General features: G+C 37.7%; 1 protein-coding gene across 1 annotated transcript in view; it reads left to right on the top strand.

The window, feature by feature from the left end:
* The window catches only part of NRG3 (neuregulin 3), a 455,224-nt gene that overhangs the window by 68,448 nt on the left and 359,012 nt on the right, over positions 1-27,764 (top strand). Inside the window, exon 2 of the mRNA XM_054277416.1 lies at positions 3,704-3,826. Coding sequence (XP_054133391.1) covers positions 3,775-3,826 — 52 coding nt within the window. The 5' untranslated portion in view covers positions 3,704-3,774. The remainder of the gene's footprint in view (positions 1-3,703; positions 3,827-27,764) is intronic.

A 27,764-nucleotide genomic window follows, 5' to 3' on the forward strand; every position in this document is an offset into this window, starting at 1 on the left:
CTGTAGGGTGCAGTGTCCTCTCTGTGCCTGCAAAGGGCCTGAGCCAGAGACTCATTTAATCACAGCACTGTGCATCTCTAGATGCATTTGGAATCCTATGGAATTCCACCAGAGTCATTCATGGACAAAAATGGGGTTTTGCTGATGGCCATCAACTTCTAGAGAGAAATTTGGAGAATTTGGATCACTGTCAGAAATGTGACCTAGGCCTTGTCTTTCATTCTTTATCTTACCTATGAAAATGAAAGTAATTATGCAGTCATGGGGTTCTATCAGGAATATCTTCATCACTGTGATTTAAATTGATTTCACTATCAGATCAATGAAACATTTGTGTAGTTTCCTAGCTACTGTTATGTATTAATAGTCCTGTGATGCTGAAAAGAATTTGTGAAGTTTCTCACAAATGCAGTGCATTGTTCAGTAAGGAATAGGGGAAGTAAACAGAAGCAGGGAGTCTGGACATGTTGCATCTTTGAATTGTATACCATTCTTTGCCTAATATGCATTTTTTATGTGACCTTAATTGCAATGAAATGTTTATAACAAATAGTTAATCAGGATTCAATGATTAAATAGGCAAATTTAATTTTGCTCTCGTTTTTTTTTCCCTAGGTAATCAATGCAGATGTGATTTAATGACAAAGTCTAATTGAGTACTTTCATTTTGTGAAAAGAAAATTAAAAGGAGAAAATACACTTTTTAACTTAGAAGTAATGATGGAGTCACAGGACAATTCCTGGAGATTAATGACTAGCTGAGAAAGCTGAAGGCTCAGGGTTTAGCTGTGGGCTGTTAACCTCAGGTGGCCATTAATTCTTCAAGTAATGCTCCATGCCCTGATCATTATTACAACTGAGTAGGGATGGAGTAGCAAGTTTCAGCAATTAAACCATCAGCAATATATTTAAGTGCATATTATTCTCTCCCACTTGGACATTCTGACACAAAACACAGAATGAATCAAACTATTGATGGTATCCAGTCAAACCCTTGGTGTTTTTCTTAATTTGCCTGATCTGTCATTGAGGACATGCCACCCTGTGCCTGCACTTGTCGAGCCACACACTGCTGTCCCAGTAGCTGTGCTGAACACACATTAAATATTCAGCTGGATGTTCCTGCCCCCAGGGAGCCTCAGAGCTCACATGGATTCTTGTTCTCTTTCTCTCTCTTCTCAACACTGATGCAGATGTCATCGCCTTGAGTGGCATCAAAATCATAGTGTAGGTAGCACCCTCTTGTCTTCACCATTCTACATGCTAATTTCCCCATCTTTCTGCAATAAAGTTGTAGCTAAACCTTATTTTCCTAATTTCTTTGGGGCTGTTGTATGGCCCCACTAGTCAAAGGATAAGCAATGCAGAATTCCCTACAAGCCAGAATTTGCTGCTGAAAACAGTGTAAGAGCTTGTGCCAACATGTGGGGTGGAGTTTTTTCATGCAGGGAATTCTGATATATCCAGCCAGAGCTTTTCTCACTTCTGTAAAGAGTCAAAAGATCTCATGCTATTGCTTTCAATATGAAATCTACATAATTACCTGAGAACACCACAGTTAGGCTGAATTTGCCTCTACCTAAGCAATGCATTTATACATATTATGTACTACTTGGTGCACACACAGAGAGTCTACAAATACCCCCAGGTCTTGGCAAAGCATGCAGGTTTTTCTAAAGGTACTCACTAAGTGGTTCAGGAACAACTGTTGAAATGCTTCAGAATTCCACTGCTGAAACATTTCAGTCTGTGAGTCAAGGGCAGATTAACAGACAAAAGCAGCTAATCCAAAAATCAGCAGTTTATGCCTGAGTGGAACAAACAGACTAATGAAGCACACAGAGCTGGACAGGTCACAAAGAGATGTTAATAACACCTCTGCAAAGAGGTAGTGAGCCAGTCACAGCAAGCCCCCTTCCAGAGCGACTTCAGGTGAGACAAGGACCAAAGATAACTACCAGCACTCCCTAATTAGCAAAGTCATTATCAGAGGGTCCTTGTGAGCATGGATAGCCTGAACAGCACAGGTAGAGAGCCCAAGCATTTTGGTGTCATCTGCTGGTTTGAAGTGCAGCCTGGATGGGAATGCATGGCCTGCAAAGTAGGCATGTCAGTGTTGAGGTGTGTTATGTTCCTTGTTGTAGTGGTGGTCACAGGGGTCTCAGGCTGAGGGAAGAGACGAGGATCTGACTCCATGTTCAGAAGGCTTGATTTATTATTTTATTATATATATTACGTTAAAACTATACTAAAAGAATAGAAGAAAGGATTTCCTCAGAAGGCTGGCTAAGAATAGAATGGGAAAGAATGATAACAAAGTCTTCTGTCCCGGACACTCTGTCCAAGCCAGCTGGGCTGTGATTGCCCATTAATTACAAACAACCAATATGGGCCAATCACAAATCCACCTGTTGCATTCCACAGCAGCAGATAATCAATGTTTACATTTTGTTACTGATGCCTCTCAGCTTCTCAGGAGGAAAAATCCCAAGGAAAGGATTTTTCATAAAAGATGTCTGCGACACCTTGTTTCACATAACTTTGAGGTTTAACTTATTAGTTCCATTTACATTGATGCAAATGTAAGTGAAATTATGAATTATTCCCAAATTAATGTAAAACAATAAAAACTCTAGGGCAGCTTTGATTATTTAAGTTGATTATTGCAGTTAAATGTTGACAGGATAATGCATTCACCAATAATTCCACCAAATAATACATCTTTTATTGCAGTTCTCTACTTGTCAAGATAAATCTCTCTATTTTGAAACTGTCTCTACTGAAACATCCATTTGTGGTTGTGTTCCCCCACAGCTGCTGCATGAAGGAATAAATCATGTGCTTGCACATTATGCCAGTCCATCAGCGTGTTGGTAAACCACTTCATACACAACATAAACATTAATGGCAGCAAAGTTAGAGTTATGGCTGCTGCTGTCCCCTCTGCCTGCATCACCCAGCTCTGCTCTCTGTCACTCATAATCGTTGGGACTTAGAATTTCTATTTTTAAGTTTCTTCCTGAAAGGATGTTTCATGGAGTTTTTCTCCTTCTGATATAGTCCAGCACAGCCATTAGTGGGAAAATATCAGCTGCACTTTAATGATTCCTGTAGAGATCCCAACTTATTGGGTTCAGGGAGAAGGGAAAGAATTCCCTGTGTCTGAGTCTGTGACAAAAAAAGTGTGGTTAAAAATGAAAAAAAAGCCTAAACCTGTTTGTGATCCATCTATTTCGCAGCTATTTTTACAGGTTTTTCTCTCACACCCTCATTTGATCTTGTTCAAATGGGTGGCATAGCACAGTATGAGCAGCAGGTCTGAGAATAAATGACAGGAGATCCAATACCTCATTGCAGCATTGAAGTTTAAGTAAAGTACTGCTTTTACATATGTCTTGCCTAAAATGCATGGAAAAATTCCAAAAATTAGTTTACTCAAAGCATATACAAGCAACCAGTAGACCCTACAAAGACTTGATTAAATAATAGCTTACAAATTAGGGAAGTAACTTCAACAAAGGATGGTAACTGAGTGGCCCCTCATGCCTAACACACCCACAAGTCACTTGTATTTTCTATGCATTAATTTTGTTTCTAGAATAATTGGTCTTGACTGTCTTTAATTAATTCAGTTGAGCAGAGATCACTTGCTAATAGTGATGCAAATTCTCTACTTTTCTCTTCTTTTATCCCTCTCTTACAGAATAAGGATCAGGTATGGAAAGGAGAAGGCAAAGGAATCCAAGTGCTCTGAGCTCCTAACAGTGTTTCCAGATGCAGCTGGGAGAGATGTATTCACCTCAACTGGTTTTGACTCAACAAAAAAGTGAGTTGCATAGCCAATGAATATACTTGTGTCCTGGAATCATCTGTTAACACTTGTGAATGCCAACCTGTAAGATTAGAATCTGACTTTAGGCTATTGTTCATTGTTGAGACTGAAGAGATGTGTTTTCCTGCTCAGATAATGGACCCAAGCTGGAATGATTACCAAGTCTTGGGAGAGATGTTATCTAAGCTCAGTTTACATCCTTGTGCAGATAGGTGGAGTGTAAGGCTTATCTCTTACAGAGCTTCAAGGAACAGCAGAGGAGCTCGGCTTTCTCTGTTTCACCTGCTGGGAATGGAAGAACTGACATTATGTTTGGTTTTTCTAAATGCAGAAAGTAGTTCCCAACAGTAGTTTTTCCTTCTCAGAGGCAGCTCTGCCTTCTCTGTTCCCTTCCATAACCTGTACTAGGATTCTTCTGTGCCCTGTACAAAATGATTCCTTTAGATTTGGGAGTTAAAACTGAGTTCTGTATCATGATATAAGGCTACAGGTAATGTTTTTGCTCATATTTTCTTATTTTTTTGTTTCATCATTGTAGAGCTTATAAATGAACAGAAATCTTCACTAGAAAATCAAAGTGACCTATAGGATGTTTTTACATGATTAATTTTTAGCACTTCAAAGATGATGATATAAAGCAGATTACTTTGGGGAATTTGTTATATGTTGAAGCTCTAGAGTGTGACCATTCAGGTTAACTAATGTCCTTCCAGTAGGAGACTATCTCAGATCACAGGGAGAGACGCAGAACACAATCCTCCTTCTCCTCTTCCTTTATCTGTCACCTTTATCTTCATTAAAATATAGATTAAAATTCTTATCCTCATCCTTTATCTCCATTAGACTGATGTCACTTGAAGAAAATATGTTTCCCCTAGTTGGTTTCGATGGGTGTTATTGTGCTTTTCTGGCGTAGAGGAGTACACAAAACTCGCAGCTTTCAGTTTTTCATCCAGGCAGTTATTTGAAAAACACTGTGATAGTTTATTCACAGAAACAAGATTCTTTTCTGTTTTGCTTCTTTTACTTCTACAATATAGCAGTATTTTTTTCTTGGACCACTGCTCTCTTATCAAGAAATTACAGTTATATAAAATATTATGTCATCCACTTAGCTTTTTTTTATTAATTGTGATTTCTTAACAAACAAGCCTTTTTTTCTGACACTACATGTGGAATGTGCTTTATATTGTGTTTCAACCAGCAGTTTAAACATGCCTCTTGACTGCTAAAGCATGAATGGCAGTCTCACTAGCCCATCTGTTTAAAGTATTTTTGAAGTGCTACAGCACAAGCCATAATATTTATGAAATTTCATTTTCGTTTGGATAGTGACAACATTTTTAACTTTAACTCTTATTTTGTTTCTGGTATTATTGCCATAAAAAAATACTTCAGAATGGAAAACATATGGGAGCCTAATTCTGCAGACAAGGGTGGAGCTTTACATCGAGTAAGCAAACATTTGTAGTTTTCTTCCTTTTCTGTTTTCCTGAAGAAAATAACATATGCCCAAAAAGTTTGGGAGCAATTTTCACACCTTGGAAAGCACAAGGTGCCTGGCTGTGTTGTCAGTGTTGAGAGTAAACCAAGCAAACCAGCGCAGCTCCAGCAGCATACACAGAACAGAACCATGTCAGAGAGCCTGAAGCTGGGCTTGCTAGCAGCAGTCATTCCCTTCAAATCCATCTCTTGGCTGTGCCAGATGAGATTGTTAAAAATCAAACTTACCAGCATAAGGAATATTTTACTGAGCCTTACATTTACCTTACATTTACCTTACATATTCATAAGGTAAAACCAGGTTATTCCAGCTCTCACACCATGAATCTGAGCATCATACAACCAAACCTGTCCTTAAATAAATAGAGCTGAATATGGTAAAAAGTACAGTACTCAGTAGGTTATTTAGCTCTCGGTAATTTCCCTTTTTCTATCATCATACTCTCTCTAATATGCCTTCAGATTCTTCTCAACAAAATGTGTTTTTAATTTCTAAGCATGTTTTCCTCAGCTTGCATGTCACGCTGCAGTTTATGCATACATGAATGCAGCAATGAATGTGAGCTGTTTGTACATTTATCAGACTGTATCCACCCCATTAGTCTCCCTAATGGCTGAGCAGTGCTTCCTTCTCTGCCTGCTGTGCTGACCTCTCTTGTCAGTGGGCCCACAGTGGGAAATATTCTCCTGTTCTCAATAATGTAATTTACAGCCTTTAAGTCGACGTGATGGTGTTATTCACTAGAGTAAAGTTATTTATGTTCAGATGTAATTTTGGCACAAAACATCCTGGAGGCATTTAAAACACTTGTAGGTGTGTCACTGAGGGGATGGTGGGCTTGGAAGTTTTGGACTCGAGGATCTTAGAAGCCTTTTCCAACTTAAATGACTTTGTGCTTCTAAGGGGCACTCTTAGGTCCAACAAAATGGAAACACAGAATCCCTGCTGTCCAACAGCAGGATGAGTGTGCAAGTATAACCAAAACTGTCAGTTTTGAACATTCATAACTAGGGAATTAATGCCTAATCCATTCAAGTTCAGGTGTGTTTTGTACCTGGAAGATAAATTGAAGGCAAGATAGGAACGTAGTTCTGAAACCAAAAGTGTTTTCAGAATTTTTAAATTCAGCATACTAAAATTAAATTTATTCTGCTTTAAGTCAATATAAAGCTATCTGAAGATGTTCTGGGAAGTATAAAATTAATATATAAATATGCCTTCCAATTTGGTTTAAGTCCAAATGAACACTCAGCACAAAGCATTATTACAAACAGTAATATGGTCACTTTCTATCATTACTGTGCATCTTTTTCCTTTGTAGCTTGTTAGTTCCTAGCATGATGGAATGATTTTCCCTGCAGTTTCAACAGATTGAATAAATTTTAGTTACATTTCAGCTGTTTGTATGCCAAATTAGAAGTATGATTGTGAATCAAATGCAGAAAGTTCTGTGATTCTCTTCTGTCTTAGAAGGTGAAATACACTCAGTGGATAAATAGCAGTTTTTCTGTGCAATGAATAGATAACTATTTTTCAATTGCAATACTGATTTTTTTTTCTAGCTTACTGTTATCATTTAGCTGTGTGCTGTGTTTCACTTGCCTGTATAATTCTCTGTGCATTAGTCCCATAGACCAGGTGATAGGTACATGGAATACTAAGTTATTATAATATATGAAATTTGTTTAATTTGCATAAAGTCTGGGAATTTGTTTGTTCACTTGTTTTTTTTTTTCCTTAAGCTAATATTCAAATCTCCTTATAAATTCAAATCTCTACTCTTATATAATGGATACCAGACTTATCACACCACTCTTTAGAGATAATCATGTCATCCATGCATTAAAAAAGTGTCAACTGATTCTGATTCTTCCTCTTCATCTCACTTTAACTCCCTTTAAGTTGGATTATAAACAGAATACGGACTTTCCTATATCCTCTGTGTGTATCTTATTACTGTCTTGTGGTCCTGTGGTGCCTGCAGGCAGTAATGCATGTAAATAAAATTCAGAGCTGCTTTGCACAGGAGCTGCAATGAGAAGCCCTATTTGGTGTTTTATGAAGGTATGACATTGTTTGGGTGTGGGGCATCTTTTTCCAGAGAGGAAAGCAACTGCTCCAGAGCAAATCACAGGAAGAACAACACATCACACACAGTGGCAGTGACAATGACAAAGACCCCCGTGCCAGTGGCCTCTGTTCAGGTCAGACCCATTCCAGCCCTCATTCCACTCCCACTGTGCTCCTGTAAGGAATGTTCAAAGCCAGATTTAGGTGATTAATGTCAACATAACTGGCTGAAGCTTCCCATAGTTCAAATCCTGTCAGTGCTGTGGATGTCATGCATCATCTTTTAGGTATGAATAGTGGGGAATTAAAAGGTAAGAGCTGTGCCTGCTCTCCAACACCAACTGCTTAGCCAACAGAAGCAATTCTCTACTGAAATGAGGAGCTGTTTTTATTTTTAAAAAGTCATGCCATGTCTTTGGGATTTGGAATTCACAATGTTATTTTTTTAACTTTGAGTAAAAATAATATGGTAATCATTTTCCTCCAATATAGGAAGAGGATGACAGCTCTTAACCCTCAACTTATTCTTTTTCCTAAGTGAGGGCCACCATTTTTCAGCATGTTATGCTCTCAAGTTAAAACAGTGCTTCACAGTAGTTATCAGTCAGTAACTTTCAATACAGAATGATCTTTTAAAGTGTGTCAAGTTTGACTTGGTCACTTTGGAAAAGTATTGCTGTTGGTAAATGTTAAAAAAATCTGTAGTTAACTTGAACAATTTCAGATGTAAATTACCAGTCTGATGTAGGGAAGCCCAGCAGGAGATGTGTTCCATGTTTAGTGTCTTAAACATGAGTCACTGTAGATGGTGCTGGTCTTTCCTGGGGAGGCTAAAATGTAAGTTTGCTTATTGCAACACTTAACTGGGCCTTGGAGCTCAGACTTAGCTAATTCTCCCAGTCTGCTTAAGCTATTTCAAGGTATTGTCCTAGAGTGACTATACCAGCAGAGGTAATAAAGCTACATGACAGTTTTACAGAGAATTTTAAACATGATAAGTATGGTTGTCTTTCTGACCACAGTGCTGTATAGAAAGCATGCTTCTTACCTCCATTTAAAATGGGTTGAAAAAGAAAAAATGCTATCAAATGAAAGCTGATTTATGTGGAAAATACAGTACAACACCTACCAATAGCAGTAAAAAACTGTCTTAGAAGTGTTTTAGGAATTTCAGAAATATTAGCTGCTGAAGGAGTCTGTAAAAGAACATGGGACTGTAGATAGAGCAATCATTCATCATTTAACATCTGAACCATTTCTTGATGGCTAAACAGAAATACATATCAGAGAAGTCAAATAATATTTTCCCATTTTTATATATGATTCATTAATTCCAGACATTATACAAATGTAAGATTAATCTAAAAGGAAGCAGTGTTTGTCAAAATAGCACTTATAGGTTTATAATAATATTTTAAATTTGCAGTAATTATGCTTTTTTTTCAATATGTTTACAGTATCCACACTCAGAACGACCCTTTTGGAAATACCAGGATTTGCTTGTAATGTAACTAGCATATGAATAGTTGGAACCTTGTCTATACTTCACTGTCTATTTGCATTTCTGCTGCAGAATAAGAAAAACATACATTCTGCTAGCAAAGGTGAACAAATGTATAACATTGAAAGTCAGAAGAAACTAACTTTAAAATATTTTGATTCCATCTGAACTAATTATTCAAAGTTTAAACTGAAAGGTCCATGATGTATATTTGCAATGCCTGCAAAAAGAGGTGGTGCTGATGGTAGAAAAGGAATGAGGTTTCCCTGAGAGGGTTCCAGCTGTTTTGTCTGTTCATGGCAACTGTGAGAGCCAGAGGAGGCTTTGGCACTTTGGAGCTGCAGAGCTGCTCCCAGCTGAGCCTGCTCTCAGCAGGAACAAACACTCCAGGACCTCCTGAGGTCACATCCAACCTGAATCCTCCTCACTCCTGTTTGCAACCAAGTTAGTACCAAAATGAAGAGGTTCTGGGATGGAAACATTTGTACAGTCTGGTGAGATTTGTGTCCTAAGAGGGTTTTTTGGTATTCTTTATGAATTTCAAGCTCACTCAGATAACCACTTTTGGCATGTAGAAAGCAATTTATGTAGTTATTCAGGAGACAGCTTCGACCTTGTGGTTTGTTGATATTGCGCAAAAGAGCAGAAGCAGTAATTGTCAAGCCAGTGGCATAAACCCATTTGAAGAAAAGGTGACTGAAGTGTTTATGAGGATTTATGATGAAGCATTATGTAATCTAGTCATAAGAAGCTTTTATTTTCTAGCTAGGGGAACATATTTGGAGCACATGCATCCTCACTCGGCCTTAGTCCCTGCTTTCCCTGCTTTTGAGCAAGGTATGTGCTGTAAAGAAAGACAGCAGTGGTAGGATTTGCATAATATTAAATGTGCTTTTCTGATAGAGAAACTTTGGACTTTTTTGGAATTATTTTGATATCCATGTGTAATTATTTCAAAGCATACCACTGAAATTATTGAGATTTGCTACTATCACTAGATCTGAAGAGTGATATGTGATATGTAACATCACACTGTTGGGTATAAAAATATCAGCACAATTTCCATCTTTGCATCCACTGCACAAGTACATTTGTGTTCACATACATGGACATGTAAATTTCTTTTATTTTTAGTTGGAAGGAATGAGCATGCTGCTGTGGAGGCACTAGAGTAGGAGTCAGGGCTTTCCTTCTTGCACCACAGATTTTCTCTTCAGTCCTGGACAAGTCATTTGATTCCCACCACTGCAGTTTTCCATCTGAAATTGAAAATGTTGCTTTTCTGTTTCAAATGGTAGCTTAACAAAATGTGTATTGATCTTGTTTGAGGTATTAAGATGTAATGTTGATAGGTGATTATAAAGTAGTACAGGAATTCTTATTGAAATTCTAGTTTTGTATGTAGATTACTTAATAATTACTTTAACAACAAAAAATGAAAAACCCACAAAACCTCCTCATCTTAAGCCTAAAAGTATTCATGATTTGGCCCCAGAAAACAAAGTCAGGAAAACAACTAGCCCTAAATCTGTTAAAAGCAGATTAATTTCAGGAAATAGACCTTGATACTTCTAGATTAGAATGAAAGAATCAGTAAAAAGCAGCTGTCGTCACCTTAACACTGAACTGAAGATTCTCAAGCAGTGCTTGCACTGTAAATCAGAGAGACAATACTTAGCCTGTTACCTGCATTATTAATGCAAATAATATTTATGGTATTGCTTGCATCATTAATAGTGTATTACTTGTATTACGGGCAGCAGAACTTCCAGCTCTCTTTGTGACTCGAGCTGGACAGAGCTATTTAAAGAAGTCCAAGAATTAGTGGTGCCAATAAACTTGTTGTCTTATATCCTGACTTAAAGGTTTATGAACTTACCTTAGTTCTGGTGGCTTTTAAGGATTCTTCTCCAGTATTGCTCTATTTGTTGGTCTAGCAGAAGTTTGTAAGTGAGACTTGTAGGCAAGTTGCTTAGCAATTTGCTTAAGCCATGGTTTTTCTATTGCTCTCCCGCTGTGCTTGAAATTCACCCATTTATGTTTAAGTGTGACAGTATGAAATAAGCAGAAATTACCACTGGGTTTTTTATCTCTAGGACAGATTTGTCAGCCTTTCATCAAGCAAGGCTTGCATTGTCCTCAGCAGGATTTCTGTGTGTTGAAGGACTGCTGCATTTAGTGCTTTGAGTTTTTAAATATTGTATTCTTTGTGCCTGGGTATTGACAAATGCACTACTCTAACACCATTTTTATTCTCTATTGAAAGTAGAAGCTTGCTTTGCCTCCCTCTACTTGATTCTTGTTGATGTCAGACAAATTTACATGGATGATTGCTCCCTTAGCATGCTTATCTATCATCATAACTCTGAGATATCCCTACCAGTGCAAACCAGAGCAGAAGGGATCACCCAAATTCTGCTATTTATTTAAAGGACTCATTAACCTTCAAAATCTGATTTATTATTTTCACATCCGTGTTCTCCCACATATTTGTAATGTTTTATATAAACTGTTCCAATGAAGCAGGTAACTTTACAGTAGTTCTAATGCCTCATTTTTCTGAGTGTCTGAATCTTGTTGCTGCTATACCAAGCCTGCTGAATTTCTGCAAACAAATTTTGTATGCAACCAAAGCATAAAGGGCTCTATGCTCAATTATGTTAAATGGTTGCAACATTTTTATGAATGAATCTCATGGGAGATTGGGAACCATTTGTGTGACATATTTCTTCCCCTACTTTCTTAATTTCTTTTTTTGGAAGGAAAGACTTTCCTTCCCTGAATATTCTGTTCTATAAGAGGGTTCAGGGCTTTGAGTCAAGTCATATGAGCTCATAGATTCTTAGGGAAAGAGAGCATAAGACTAAACTTTTGGGTTGTGCACTTTCTTGGGGGATTTTGGTTTTTTTATTCCTCCTTGTGTACCCAACGTATCCCTCAAACAGCAGCATCCTCTTGGAGGTGTCTGGTGTGGTACAGGTTCTGTCCTGTGCAGTGTTGTCAGGTGGACCACAGCATGTTTAAAATTCCCATGTTGAGTAAATTTCTTCATGCTCTTGATGTTAATTTCTTCTTCCCTCTCTTCACATGGCAAGAAGGTATACAAGCAAAAACAAACACAGCAAAGTCCATAGAATGTCCTTTGAAATTTTAGAAAAATATATAAAATTCCCAGAAGTCTTACTGGTAAGAGTTTGAAAGGAATTTTAACTCCAACTCCCATTTGAAACTTTAAAAAATGTCCATGCTGTATTTAACAATTGTAATAATTCTTAAATCACATGCTCCTCCCACATTTCCTGAAGGCAGTCAGCACACAACAAACAGATGAAAATATGGTACAACTTCACATATAAGATATTGTCATTAAAAGCTGATCCAGTCAGCATCTGCTTGGCATCCTCTTCAAAAGTAGTCTTGAAGATTAAAGCCCTGAGTTGATTAGTAACTAGAGAAGATGACCCAAAACCAGTTTTTTGTGGCAGCTTTGAGCTTTCTGGGTCTTTTTCCTTCCATGACAAAGTGAAGACAAGACTTTCTAAATGTTTCCATATACCTGAATATAATTGATTGAAAAAGATTTTCAGCTTAGGTCTCCTCTGTGTATCAACTGAAAAGAGAGTGAACCCTGGACTAGTTAAATGGATATTGCTTAATGGTCCTCTTCTGTCTGGCTTAAAAGCATTATTCACTTGAAAAACCTTTAATTAAACCACTTTGGACAGCTCTTAAAGGCCATGGTTTTAGCATTTATTTTAAAAAGTAATTTTTATTGGCATTTATACAATATGTGAGAAGAAGAATTGTCTTCTAAAAGAAGAGCCCAGCTTAATGATAATGGTAGACAAGATTCCAAATGGAGAGACTTGTAAGACCAGAGCTGTCCCTGCTAAAGGTATCTGTTCTAGGTCTTCAAAAATACACAGAGAAATGTTAGACTCTTATGAATGGAATTTACACAAGCCAGTGCACTAACTAACCCAAAAGTTTAGTCTTATGCTCTTTTTCCCAAAGAATTCATGAGCTCATATGACTTGACTCAAAGCCCCAAAACCTCTTATAGAACAGAATATTCAGGGGAGGAAAGTCTTTCCTTCCAAAAACAGAACCATATATTTTAGGATGAGGTTGAGATATGTTAGTGGTTGGAATATTTTCATTTCCTATGAGGTCAAACTCTTTCATTTGCTTCATGAGGCTTTCTGGTTCTCTCGCATTCTAAAATAGTGTCCAAATTTCCATAATATACAGTAATCCAGCCAAGATATTTTCAGTATTCCCCAATGAAGTAGTTGGCTATGTATGGACTGGCTCCATCTGCAACCCAGAGGTTTGCATAGATTACAGGGCCGTAAAATCTGGCCCTAATTGTCACCTTCTCCATCTTTCAGCGTCTGCAACTGTTGGACCCCACAGAGAGAAAAGATGTAATTGCCATGAGTTTACTGTTTTGCGTAGTGTGAAAGAGAGAGATCAGATTTTGAAATCATCTTTCTAAACATATTTTCTGTATTCTCATTTGATTGGGGTTTAATCTCTCTGATTATATGAAGGTGTGTTCTTATAAATATGACAGTTCATCATATGTACCACAGCCGAGAATATAGCTGCTGATATATTCTCTGATGTAACCTTTGCAACAGATTACAACGTTGGCAATTGCTGATCTGATTTTGAAAGTCATTCAAAGACAGTTAGTTACCTTTTCTGGAGTTCTTCATGTGAGAATCTTTGGTTCCCATTTTAGCAAGGACATCCAAGAATTTCCTGGTGGCAGCTGGCTCAGTCCATTTCCATCTTTCTCTCGTCACTTTGGGGTTAAGGAGCCTTCAGAGCTTTTATTAATCTCAGAGCAGAGAGTATCAGTGAAGGGCTGTCAGGATGAGTGACAGACAAGAACTCAACTTTTAAATGCACAGTCAAATCAAATATATGTTATCCAGAAGGAGAAGCAGGAACAGAATCTCAGACATCTCATTTGGATTAAATCTCTATCATTCATTTAATGTATATTAACTTGAAATGATGGATGTAATTTCCTGTAAGTAGAGTTGTAATTTCAGACTGATTAGGAGCAGAAGGAACACTTTTAGAATAAGACTGAACTTGAGAACCTTACATCTCATTTGCATTTAACAGGTACATTGAATCCCTCCTTCTGACCAGAATCAGAGCTATTGGTGCATCAGTTCTTAAGTGCTACTTGTTGATTTGCTGCTAGGTGAAAGCAGATGTTTTCCTGTAATTGTTAAAACAAATACTTATATTTAAAATAATTAACTACTATCATAGAATGGGATACATTTAAAGCTTATAGAACTGCTTTAATTATATTTTTCTCCAAAACCACATTTGGTTATAAAGATCCAATATTGGATTGAAAAATCTCTACAAAAATGCACTTGACTTTTCAAGACTGTGTCCTCTGTCTATTTTCATTTTGGTTCATGATTGCAGGAAACCTAAATTTTGCATGAGGCTCCATCATGGATTAAGAACCTTTAACAATGTGTAGTGGTCATTTAACACTATCACAAGTGATGAAAAATATGTTTTATCCTGGTTTTGAAAGGTTTCAAGGGAATATGTGGTCAAAAATACTGTAATTAATTATATCAATCCCATATCTGTAGTTTAGCGAAAAAATTACATTTACTGGCAAACTAATATAATTTATTGGAAATCTCAATTAAGGTAAAGCAGCAGATAAAATATAATTAGGCTTTATTATAAAGGAATTTACATTGAAGATCATCTAGAATAGCTACTGAATAATTGGGGTGCAGATTGTTCTAGGAGAGTTTTCAGACTATGATTTTAATGTCTACTCTTGGGTTAAAGGTTAAATTCAGTCTCTAACATTTGTCAGCAAACCCTTCAGTGTCATTAGCATACTTGAAAATACTAAAGAATGGTATTATGCTTTTCCTCCACAAAATGTGGTGTAGCCAGCTGGTGCTCTAATTTCTATTACTTCAGTTTTGTTGAATATTCTTATTCTTATGAGATAGCTTTTCTTGAAAGAAAAATTAAAATGTTTCTTTTATTGAAGGTAGAGGCTTACAAAACATAAAGTTCAATATATAAACATGAGTGAAACTAATTCATAAATCCAGTTTTGGAGTAACACCTTTATGTTTCTGCTATTACTGTGCTGAAAAACAGTTATGGCATATCATGCCTCACTTTCCTCTTCAGAATGTTTTTTTAGCTTAACATATAGAAAGTTCTTTGTAGTTATTTCGGGTTGGGTTTTGTAGGAGTTTGCTTCCGTAGCCTAAAGTAAAATCTCTTAATTGCAGGGAGGGCAGAATGCGTAGTGCATTTACACATTGAATCTTAATTATTTCATCCATATGTATAGCCCCATCTGCTTAAGCACTGCTGCACTCAAAGAACAGGGTGGCCTTCTCCTTATTCCCCCACCTTGAAGAGGATTTCAACAAAGCAGCATAATCTGTTCCAAACAAATAATTAGTTCTTTCTTGTGACAGAGCTGGCTGGTGCCATTGGTGGTGAGCTGTAATTTGGAGTGCTCCTGGGTGTGGTACACTTCAATTCCTCTGCTGATAGTGGACGCAGATCCAGCAGGAGCTTTGCAGTCCCACTGGCTGCAGCCCCATGCCACGGGGAGCTCTATAATACCTGAAATCTCCTGCCCCAAACAACTCTGTAGACCAAAATCCAAAGCCACAGTGGGAATATAAATGAGAGATATTTTTTTTTTTTTTCTCAAGGAGAATGTTGAATAATGAGCTTGTTTGGTGTCTGTTATACCCACATTATTCAAATCTGTTAATTTGGTTTCTTAGAACAAGGAGTGGGTCATTCACTTTTTAAGCTCTTCTGTTAAGATAATTATCCATTAATTTTGCATAGGAGTGTGTCAAGATGGAAGTGATATAAGATTGTATTTATGGGAATTTAGTGCATTTAGAGCTGTTTGAATTTTCTGTGCTCATGTGCATGGAATTTCTGATAGGGATTTTGAATAAATTAATAAATACTGTGAAAAATACCAGATGAATGTGTTTTGCCATGGAAACTTGAGAATTTGCTTGAAATTCATGTAAATAATATAAAATGTTTTACCATTTTTATCTTGTGATGATGCTGTTAGTAAGATGAGATATTTATGGTGCGCTTGTTAGAAGGTATGAGAGAAACAGAAAGAGCTTTTTGCATCCTTAAAGGTTGACTGGGCTGCTAAGTAAATTTGGAGCTGTTCATGCATTCAGGTACAGCTGCAGAACTTAAGATAGTTACTGTACAAAAAGTACTGAGCTACAGCAACACACTTGATTCTTTAGGGTAGGGGAGAAATGTTGGGAATATAGTGCTGTAAGAAATTAACTTTTGGAAGAAAATACTTTTCTAGCATGAGTTCTGAATTCACTAATCAGGTTAAAACCCTGAACTATTGACTTTAACAATCAGCAGTGCATTACATAGTCCAGAACTTTCAGCATTTGATACAAGAGTCTTTATGTAAATTCTTTTTGCATCTCAATTCAAATGATAAGGCACTGACTTTTGAGACTCCTGCATGATTCTCTGCTTAGCTCACATAGTGTCCTGGTCTTAAAACTATTTACAGAGTTTAGTGATCTCCAGGTGTTGAATGCCTGTGATTCAGTCCAAATAAGTGTGTAATTTAAGCAAAATCTTCTCAAATCACTAGTTTTCTTTTTCTTCCCCTCTGCCAACCACTTTGGTATTTCTATTCCAAACCTTCAAAAGGAACTTCCAGTATCTGGAAAAAGAGCTTCTGTCAGATTTGAAGCTGCACCACAAATCCAGTGTAATGGAAATCTATCCCGTCAGGGTTTTTTGCTCATTGGTCTCTAACCATGACAAAAATATGTCTATTTTGTTACTAGCTGCTGCCCTGTAAATCTTGTAGGTCGCAAATAGTTCCTTTAAAAAGCTTCATTTCTTCTTCTTCTTCCTTCTGACCTGGCTTGGAGTAAAAGGGCATAAGAAGACAGTTGCAATAATGTGTGGAATAGAAAACACAGCAAGAAATTTAAATTGTTTGCACCAGCAAATTACAGGAATCAAAGCAGCAGGAATCAATGTACCCATTGTTATCATTTTGACACATAAGAGGACAGGGATGTTCTTCCTTGTCTTAAATGAAGCTTTCAATAATTAGTCTGGTAAAAGTAAAATAGCACCCTGTAAGACAAAAATTACCAACAGCTATGCAGAGAAAGCAAAAATGGCATTTTCATTTAATTGAAAAGCAATTCATGTTATTGTGTGAAACCTTCTTGTTCCCTGAATCGTCAAACCAAACCTTGTACACTACTAAATGACATCATTTAATTGTATGCACTTTTCTATTAAAATTTTAGTTGCCTGTGTAGGAAAATATACCCAGATGGTTGAGCATAACTGCATTTTATTGTTTCTCTTTGCACAGTTATGGCTCCCTGAGCTATAAATTCCTGTGACTTAGTGACAGTTCTGTACTGCTGCTTTACAGTAGTTCATGTCTGCACAACTCCAGTTCACCCACTGCTCTAATAACCTCATCAAAATCCTTTGGAGATAATAGCATGAGAAAAAACTTTATGGAGAGCTTAAAAGTTTGAAAATAGAAAGTTGCAATAGTGAGGAGTAGTCAGGGGCTTTTAATTTAAAAGTAACTGGGAAACTTTGAATATTAAAGCTTTATGATGCAGACATTATTTCTTTCAGCTATAAACATAACATATTGCCTTTCTCCTACATTATCCTCTAATCTTAGCTTGAAAACTTCAAAAACTGTACATTTTTACATTGAAATCCCAATATCCAACGAGGAATCTTTCAACTTGCCCAGCTATCCATTTAGAGAACATCATATTTCCTTGGAACATGCCCACCTGCCTTAACACACAGAATTATACTCAAGTCTGATTCATGGGCTGTTTGCTATTGATTTTCAGTTTGGGAACATGTGAAGCACAAGAAGGAGGATTCATTAACACACCCCCTTTTCCTGTTCCCTGCACTACTGCCTCAATGCTGCAGTTTGGTGGTGTCAGCAGGGTTACACACCCCAGAGTATGGCCTGTTAGTTGATACCAGTGACAGAATCATTCATCAATTAACTTTTCAACGTGGCACTCAGAAATCTGCAAAATGCACCTAGTTTCTCTGTATTCAGCAGTGAAATAACCAGCCTCTGTAACACACTTTCACAACTGTTTTCCATCTCCTCTGTTCATGTTCCTCCAGCAGGATAATGGTTATTTCTTTGTGGGTTTTTGAGCTCTAAATCAGTAGAGATCTGACTCTACTGGAGGCCCCTAGAAGTTAACTGTAATCTGTACTGTGAGGATCTACAGATGTGTGATTTTCTGAGAAAAACTAGAGACCCTTAGATCTAGGTGCCAAAATGCAAACTCCTTTTAAAAGGTATTCTTAGGCTTGAAATCTTGACTGGGTCCAGACTTGATACATTTTGCTCATCAGCATGCCAAGTTTCATAGGAATATCTGGCCCTTGGATTCTTCAGGAAATTATGGAAGCTTGGACAAAAAGTAATTTTCTCTAATCCCCAGAACAACTGTATCCATAAAGTGTCCCATCTTAGAGATTTTTTTGGTGAGAATAAGGGAAAGGAACAAAAACATTCGTGAACAATTTTATGGGTTCTGAGATGGTTGTAAATACAGGAGGGTATAAGGTGACAATGTTTTAGCTGTCTTTGGTGTGACCTTCACTCACAATCTCAATAAGGAGGAAGTGCTGCTGTGTGGTTGCCCTAGAGCTTCAGCTCTGTGGTGCTTGCATATCTTTTAATTTAAGTGGTTAATCAGTGTTTTATCATGAGTCTGTTCTTTTGGCAGATGAATAAACTGGAAACTAAAAATCCTTTGTATCTAAATGTAGATTTTCATCTTTTTAATCTGATGAAAAATTATGAACCTTAAGTACAGAAAATGGGACAAGAAACTATTTTCACACCCCCAAATTCTCTATGTCCTAAGTCTCAGATATATGTTTTGGGGTTTATTTTTTATTTTAATTTACATGTCAATTGTTCTCACCTTTGCTTCTTGCTCATCGTGCATTCCTTGGATCTCATAGCTGTTTCTCTTATTTTTCTGTTTCCATCCCCCTAGTTTTTTGAGTTATTCTGAGTTTTTGAGTTATTCTGTTTTGGGGCTGGTTTAGCTTCTAGTGTCCATCTCCCTTATTAAGGAAAGCAGCTCAACAGTCACAGTTCCAATTACAGTAGTGCAATGATGATAGATAAATGGAATACCAAAGTGTGGTATGCTGAAAGTGTTTCAGTTTTAATTGATTCTGAAGTTAAAGAGAAATGCAGCTACTTCCTTATTTCCATGAGCGTATGTGTAAGGAAAACAGCATCCATAGGAATACTGACATGAAATGTGAGTTAGAGCAGCAAGTGATTACTGGCCTGCACAGCTTTCCAACTTACAGTAATTCTCATCTCACATGCAAAGAAATTCAATATATCAGTTAAATAATTTTGTTCTTTAGGTATTATCTGTAGGAATTCAGTACTTCCATTCTTTGGCAGGAGCACTGACAAGTGAGTTATAAAGGCATTTGAATAATTTCTGTCCCTTTCTATGTGTTGCATAAATCAAGACTAACACTCTGCAGGTATTCTGGAGTTTGTCCAAATTTCATACTTACTATGTTGCAGATAGTTTGCATGTTTAATGAACATTTTCAGAAAGTTTATTGAAAACAAATTATACATTGAAATAAGACATCTGATGCTTGAGTCAAAAACTAACATTATTGGTTAGTTGTGATACATTTTTATTGTGTTGTTATGTTTTATGTATAAATCTTATAGTGTCCCAAGCATAGTATAATTTCATCTTGTAGTTTTAGGTGTACATATACATGATTTTCATTTTTAAGTTCAAAAGATATTTAGTATTTAATTGAATGTAATGATGCAAGAAATGTAATATTGATTCAGCTCAAATGTGTTGACAAGTTGTTGACACAATAAATAAATTTAACATTGTAATATTAAGTAGCTTAAACACAATACATTCCTAATCATTATATTTATATATACCATCTCTAATGCAAACCTGCAGGAGTGTGCCATTGCTCCTGGCCAGCACAAGCAGAGTGTGCCTTTTTATGTGCCATGTCATTCACAGGCAGCATGCTCACTAGACAAGGTTAAAATATAAAGGAATGTCCTTTTGCAATAATAGAGTTATAAAAATAGAGAACAATATCTACAACAACATAGTTAATATTATCTATAGGAATGCAAAGGTAGATCCTTCTTCATTTCTTACAGTAAGCCAAAATCTCTCTTTCTCTCAGTTTTTTCCCCAGTGTCTTTCATGCCTCATGGGTAGGATGTTACTGGCTGTTCCTGTTCCTGCCTCTGTGCCAGCTCTCTTGCTGTTGCAGAAAAGAGAGGATCACAGGCATACTGCATCCGTGCTGCTTTTTCTGGGCATTCTAGTCTGGCCTCATTGTTCTAGCTTCTTGTGACTGACACAGCACTTTTGGACTACACTGGTGTGCATTACTTCTGTATATTCCTTTCACAAATTCAGATGGTTTTCCTGATTGCAAATTGCTAAAATTCCTGCTAAATTCTGGAAACCTGGACTGCTGAAAACTCTTGGTGAAATGTTTGCATAATATTAGTAGTAGTATTTAGATACAGGGATGTGCCTCCCTGTGCATCATACAGTGACTTCACAGGATATCCTGACCACTGACATTTGGGGAACAGCTGCTTGCACAGGACTTGCCCTGTCTTTGCTTAGCTCTGAGACACAGAATCTCCTCTGGGAACACTGTCACAATTATAAATATTTTTAAGAGCTGCAATAGTTGGAAGTAACTTGCTAGTAAAAGCAGTACTAACATAGCACCTGACAGTATTCTGTGTATTCTGTCCAAGAAGAGATTGAAATTAGAGATTGGTGATTGATTACAACATTGATAATGAATAAGAAGCTGACCTCAGCTGCAAACAGGGGCAGAGCAGATGGCAAAGGCATATGTTATGACTTCTTATGTGAAGGAAACACAATAGCTGTCTCTCTCCCTTCTAACATCTTTTACTTAGCAATAACCTTGACCATTTTCAATAATGGCTCAATCTGCCCAAGAAAAGAATTCTCTCTGCTCTGTGCTGCTGCCACCTTCCCTCCTACCGATGAACGCATTTACTGCCCCATTTCATGGACTTCAGAGCAGCCTTTAGCATCATTCCCCTCTCTAAGATGCAGAGATTTCTGTCTTTAGAGTTTAGTTTCATTTTTCCTCCTTTCCTGTTCTGCTGTGCTTTTGTGTGCCTGTCTGTGGCTGTGCATGTTGGTGTCCCTGTACCAAGACCTTCCCTGCTGCAGTTTACAAAAGCTTATTTTGGCAGTCTCCATTAACCTCCTTCATCAGTTTATTGTGCCCTGAAAATCCAGATACACAGAGATGGCACAATGCACTTCACACATCGAAATGTCAATGTTCTTTTAAAATCTGAGCTTTCTAAAAATGCAGCATGAATAAAAATGTTAGTGAAAGGCAATGTGCCTATGTTTAGTGTAGTTTCTTTACTCTGCATGTCAAAATAGAGCACAGCTATTTTTGGGAACACCTGTCACCACTCTTACCTCCATTTTGCCTGGTTATTTCCTACTGACATTCATTTATTTTTCTATTTACTACCTTTCTACCTAGCTGCAAGAGAATCTTTGACATTTGGGATAACTTTGTGACACTTCTCTGCCTTTAGAAGTTCCCTAAAAATATATGTCACTTCTCTGTTCTTGGAGATTTCTCCTTTCTTTTTACTTTCAGGTTTTTATCACCACTACTGTATCATTTAACTTAGAGCACTCTGAGACATTGTTTGTACAGTAGGCAAAACTGCCCACTGTATATTTTGCTGTATTAGGGTGCTATAGGGCCTCAGATATAATTTTTGTAAAGGAAATCCCAAGTTGGTTAGATGTGGTATTCAGGCAGTCATTGCACTATTTGACAGAGAAATGAGCAGATAAATATTACAGTTAATACTGCAGATACTTTGACTAAACCCTTTCAGTTTAGACAAAAATTTTCAGGAAGATTCTGAGGAATTGTATGCAACTGTATTTTAAAACAAATACTCCCAGTGAAAAACGTGTAGTGTTTTAGTCTGAACATGTTTGTTTATTTCCACTCTACTGAGTGCTTTTGATGTGTTCTGTGTTGTGCCTTTTGGTGTGCTAGAGCTTCATAAATATAAATATTGCTGATAGCCATATAATTATGGACAGATGGACAAGTAAAATCCAGCTGAGAGACGCTTGTGTTCAGAAATGGAATGAAGTTTGTTTGTTTGTTTTCATATAATAGAGGCAAAGAAGCAAAATTAATGTCTGCAGTGGTGGGAGCAAGGCAGAAGGAAGCATTACATAAATACTCCACTTCCCAATCTATTCCCTCCAAAACAGTTTTTCTGACAGTGTTTGAAATAAAATTGTGTACCTCAAATCTCTCTATATTGGGCTCCTACTGGAACATGGGCCCTGCAGTTTTGTGGGGGAAAGAACAGCACAACAAAATCTGTTGGGATCCTCTCTTGCTCCCAACATAGCAGGTCAATCTGTTGTGCTTCCTCTTACCAAAACTGAGTTTTACTTTAGCTTCAGCATTTTCCCCTGTGGATCAATGTCCAGAAAAATTAAAAAGGATTAGGGAAGAGAGAGACAGGAAAATGTAAAGACACAAAAAGCCTCACTGAACTTTGATCAGACGTGTGGGCGTATGCCCCAGGTGCATTCATTCAGAAAAGCTGCAGCCTCTCCTTGCATTTCCCAGAATTCTCCTGAAAGCTTTATGTCTTTAATTTTTGGTCCCTGTAACTGATAGACATTTATTAGGGCTCAGAAATGCTCCAAGGTTATATTGCATCATTTCTAATGGTGGGGTTTTTAATATTTTAAGCAATCTATGAGACTGAGGTTTAGTTTAACAGACAAAGGAAACAATGAGTCAGCAGTCTTGAAACGTTAAGCATTTGGAGATTTTTGCTCAGTAAAATGCCCAATTCAGAACAGATTAACACCTGTGAATACAAATGGCATGCAAAGGGTGTGAATATCTCTGAGATACACTGACTTCAAAATGTGCAATGACTTTAGATTGCTATCATCAGGGAATAGATTTGGGGCTTTGATTCTTGCTGTGTGTTTTGAGGTTTTTAAAGTGTTTCAGAAGCATGCTTTAATCGTTAATGTTAAATAAAAAATGGTTGGAAAGTGAGCCCTGGCTCCAAGGCAGACTGTGCAAACTGACTGACTCCCCAGCCACGAGAGCAGACTGCAGCCACAGATGCAGGCTTTGCGCCAGCATGATTTCACACAGGAAGCAGAAATAATACTGAATATAAATTCTCAGGTATCCATCAAAACTTGCCCAGGATATTGTCTTGAGGAGAGTTTTAGCTGTCCCAAAAAGGCTGAAGAGAACTAAAGCAACAGTTAAGCAGTGCAAATGACAAGAGGTCCCATATTTGCCTTTTTCTGTATATTTTTCTTTATCAGAATTGCTGGGGCCAGAATATCTGCACTATAAGGAACTACACAGCCCATGTTCTGTAGTCAGTGAGCCAGGTTTTAATGAGATTTTCAAGGAAGCAACCTCACTGATTTGTTTATTTCATTGAATGGACAGAGTTCTCTTCATCCAGAATCTAGTCCTTCATGAGGTTTCCACCAATGCAGTCCCAGAATATATGGATGTGGAAGTAGCATATTACAAAGAGACAGAAAGAAGGGTACAAAATCCTGACTGTTTGGCTACCTAATTAGCTAAAGAGGATAAAAATAAATTATAAATATTACTATATTGTAATTAAATATAGTACAAAATGTGTGGGGTTTGGCTTTCCAAGCAACAAAAGAACATCACAATGCTGATACTGCATGTCCTCCTTTCTGCCAGAGCAGAATTATTACGGAAAATACGTACTCATCCAAAACACTTAAAGATATTCACCAGCTACGACAATTTTAATAAACATTTCCTGGATTTGGGGCTTTTTTCTGCTTTCTATTGTATCTTTTCAAGAGAGGTAAAATATCTGTTTTTATCTAAGTGAGAGCACTATACTTAAACCCTGAATAAATATTTATTAAGGATAAGCTATATGTATTTTAGGAGCTAAATGGAATTTCCCATCAGGATTTTAAAGATCCACATAATTAAACACACATTGTGGAGTGTATGGTGTGTTTCTTTGTTTGTTTGTTCTGCAATGAACTTTGTTTTCTAAGAAGCTTTTGCAGTTGATTACATATTCTTTGTTTATCTAATGTTGGCACAACTGATCATTTTGAGCCCTTGTTGCCACTTCTGTGCAGTCAATCAACCTGTTTCCTTTGTTCCACCACAAAAGACATCTTTGTATTATTTGAGATATTAAAGTCTCTCTGATTTTTGTGGAGGGAATTGTTACATAAATGGAGGAGCTGATTTCATGGAGTGTCTCTGTGTGAGGTGTATCAGCTGGTGTGCGATTACCAGGGCTTTTTCATGTCTTTATTAATGCTAATCAAGTTCTTAGGGTGTCTGTGGAGACGTGCATGGATTGCTCTGTGGTGTATGAGACCAACATTTCTTGGCAGGTATAAAAGACAGACATAATCTCCTTAGCTGCCTTGTAAACAGAGATATTTATCAGTGGGCTTGGATCCAGAATATTCTGATCTGCTGAAACTGAAGTTTCTTTTCTAGGATGTATCTCAGCACATACCAGAAGGGACCACAAGTCCACCAGCCCCAAACAGATTTTCTGTTTATAGTACCTTTGTTGCTCACTCTTGAAAAAGCTGCAGTGAAACAAGGCTGCCTTTCAAGAAATTGCACCAACTTTTAATATATGGCAGCAAGAGTGGAAGGATGCTGATTCAAAGGCCTGTCATATTTTCTTTAATTTTGTATTTCTCCCCTCAAGCTTAGCATTTTTCTTGTCATAGGGATTTGTCCTACTTTTCCACTCTCATCTAACGTATCAGGAGTGCAGAAAATCAGAATTAATTTGCAAGTAAAAGGAAGTAAACCACGTAAACTCTCAGGCAATCTCCTTTAACTGCCATGTTGTGGTATTGAAAATCACTGTGTATCTACAACATTTTTAATGATGGTATAAATTTTTATAAATCCGGGCTGAATATGTACTTATAGAAATGTGGGTATTTATGAATGTAGGGGACACAAGTAATTACTGGGGCAGATGCTCCCCTCTGCTAAGAAGCATAATTATATAAGAAGGCCTACATGGTTTTGATGTCATTTCCTGAAATGGCACCATGTGTGTCAGATGTGTAATTTCAGGGACAGAGTGACAAACAGGCAGTTGGCTGATTACTAATATGGTAATTTTAGATTCTCTAATTGTGATGAGTAACACTCACCCAACGTCACCTCTTGCCAAAAATCTGTCTCTGGCAGTTAATTTAATTCCATTGATACTTGGGTTTTTTGGTCACTGACCTAAGTAATGCCACTGGGAAGCTTCTGGTCCAAGGCAGGCCAGGTGGGATGTGGTGTGACAAGGAGCAAGGGCAAAGGACGATTCGGTGGCGACAAGGGAAGTCAATGCATTGGGAATCTCCTTCATGTTCATGAGGGTCAATCTTTCAACTCCCTTTGCTTTTCCCACACTCTTTCATAGCTACAGGATCTCTGGATTTGGAGGGATTGCTGGTTTTCCTCCTTCTTTTATTCCTGCACGTTTGAACAAAATGAACAGCTTGCACAAACCGAGGGAATGAGCAAGTAAGAGGTGCTGCTGTTAAAGAAGGAGCACATGTTGGGGGAGCCAAGTGGAAGGTGGGATGGGATCCTGGGGCTCGTGGGGAACCTAGAGAGGATTCACAAAACAATTAATATCCCTGTGAGCAACACAAACACAGGCTGATGTCAGGAGATGCCCTTGTCATGGAGAATTGTCCTAATCTTGAACATGGTGACTTCCTTGAAAGGGTATGTTGCTTTGTTATAAAACGAAGTATATTGCATTCCAGATGACATTTAAAAATCAGTATTCAAGGCAGATTTTTTTTATTTCCTATAGCAGAGCGTGTAAATAAATTTAGCAGGTGTTATTAGAGCTGGTAGGGGGTGAAAGGCAAATAAAAATTGCTGATAGGGATTTTCTCTGTGTGCTTCTGCTGGGATCCTGCAGAGACTAGACAGTCTTAGTGAAAGCTGCAGTATGTTGCTCTTCATGGGAAATATATCCCTTTTAATATTATTTCACCTGTGAAATCTATTTACAGAGGAGTTATTTTCCATTCACCTTTCCTAAAACCATTTTATGTTGTTGCTCAAAGTGGAAGGGCAATCTGCAGCTATGTATGGTAAACCAGTGTGATTCGTTATCAGGAATACAAATGAAACATTTTCCTACAAGCTCACCTTTTCCTTTTCTGTGTGGGTATACAAAGTTCAGTGGCTGGACTATTCACACACTACAAGATATTACACTCTGCTGCTTTTACCTCCCTTTCATGTTCTTTTCTCTTTTCTTAAAACACGTTTGCCTAAAAGTAGGCCAGCATGATGGATTGATTGTGGACTAAAATACTCCCATATCCCATGTTCTGGATTTTCCAGCTTTAAAAGCCTTCTGCAAGAAAAAAAATGTGCTTACAAGAAAACTGATGTATTCAATTTATTATTTTTTATTGCTTTCAGTAGAGTTTATTTGGAAAAAAAAATAGTTATTGAAACGGGGTGAAAAAAAGAGGCTGATTTGCAATAAAATTCTTTTGCAAATTTATTGTTTTGGGGGAAGGAAAGAAGGATATTTTTTCTCTGAAAATTCACTAATCTTAATGGTATTGTTATAAAGAAGTGGGTAACCACTGCAGAATGAAGTTGGCACTGGTGAAATGACATGATGTTTTCCTGATAGAGGTATTCTTATTAAGATTCCTTTCTTTTCTGATGATTGAATTCCCACTCTGCTCTCCTGCAAGCAAATGAGCGCTTCTCTCCTGTCCCTTCCTCACTTCATATTTTTCCCATCTATTTGCTACCTTTTGTTGCTGAAACTTGTTGCCACCTTTCTGGAGCATATCCATCTCCTACAGGCTGTGGCTTAATCAAGATCTCTCTTAGAACAGATACTTGACCAGGATTTCTGGGAAGATAATGAATTGTTTTCCACAAGTAGCATTTTGAATGCAGAGCTTGTCAGTACAGACACCTCAGTTATTTGCCTAGCAGGACAGGAGAATGCAGGCAGAGACAAATTTCCTTGCTCTAAATTCACTTTGTGCCTTTGTGAAAGGATGAGTTTTTAATATTTTGACTGAAAAGGGAATTAAACTCCTTGTAAGCTCTGAAAGCTCCCTGTTTTCTCTGTTGCACTCTGCAACCATCCTGGCGCTGCTGCCAGGAGCCTCGGCAAGGTGTGGGGAAACATCAGGAGCCTTGCCTCAATGCCAGGCTGCGTGTCCCAGAGCTCAGAGCAGTGGTGCCTGTGCTTGCAGGGGGGAGGAACACTGTGCTCCTGGTGCTCAGTGATGGAACAGCCAGCAGAGCAGCACCTGACAGGCAGAAGGCAGCTGGGCACTGCCCGCCTTTGTGTGTGTTTGTTGGTTTGTTTGTTGGCTGGCGTGTTTGGATTACAGTAAATGCCAATTCTGTCACCCACAGGCACTTGGGTCAATGTCAGGGGACCACCTTTTCTGCAGAGCTTAGGTAGTTTTTTATCAAGTCTCACATGCCCTTCCTTTTGGTTTTTTTTCCCGTCTTTGCTTATAATGAAGAGAACCACTATGAGCCATAACTATGTCTTTCATATTTGCAGCAGGCATGTCATGTCTCTTAAATAGCTGTATGAGCAAACAAGG

The sequence above is a fragment of the Melozone crissalis genome, unplaced genomic scaffold, assembly GCF_028551555.1.
Source record: "Melozone crissalis strain CALT ecotype California unplaced genomic scaffold, PUWL_Pcris_2 ptg000019l_1, whole genome shotgun sequence".
Lineage (NCBI taxonomy): Eukaryota > Metazoa > Chordata > Aves > Passeriformes > Passerellidae > Melozone > Melozone crissalis.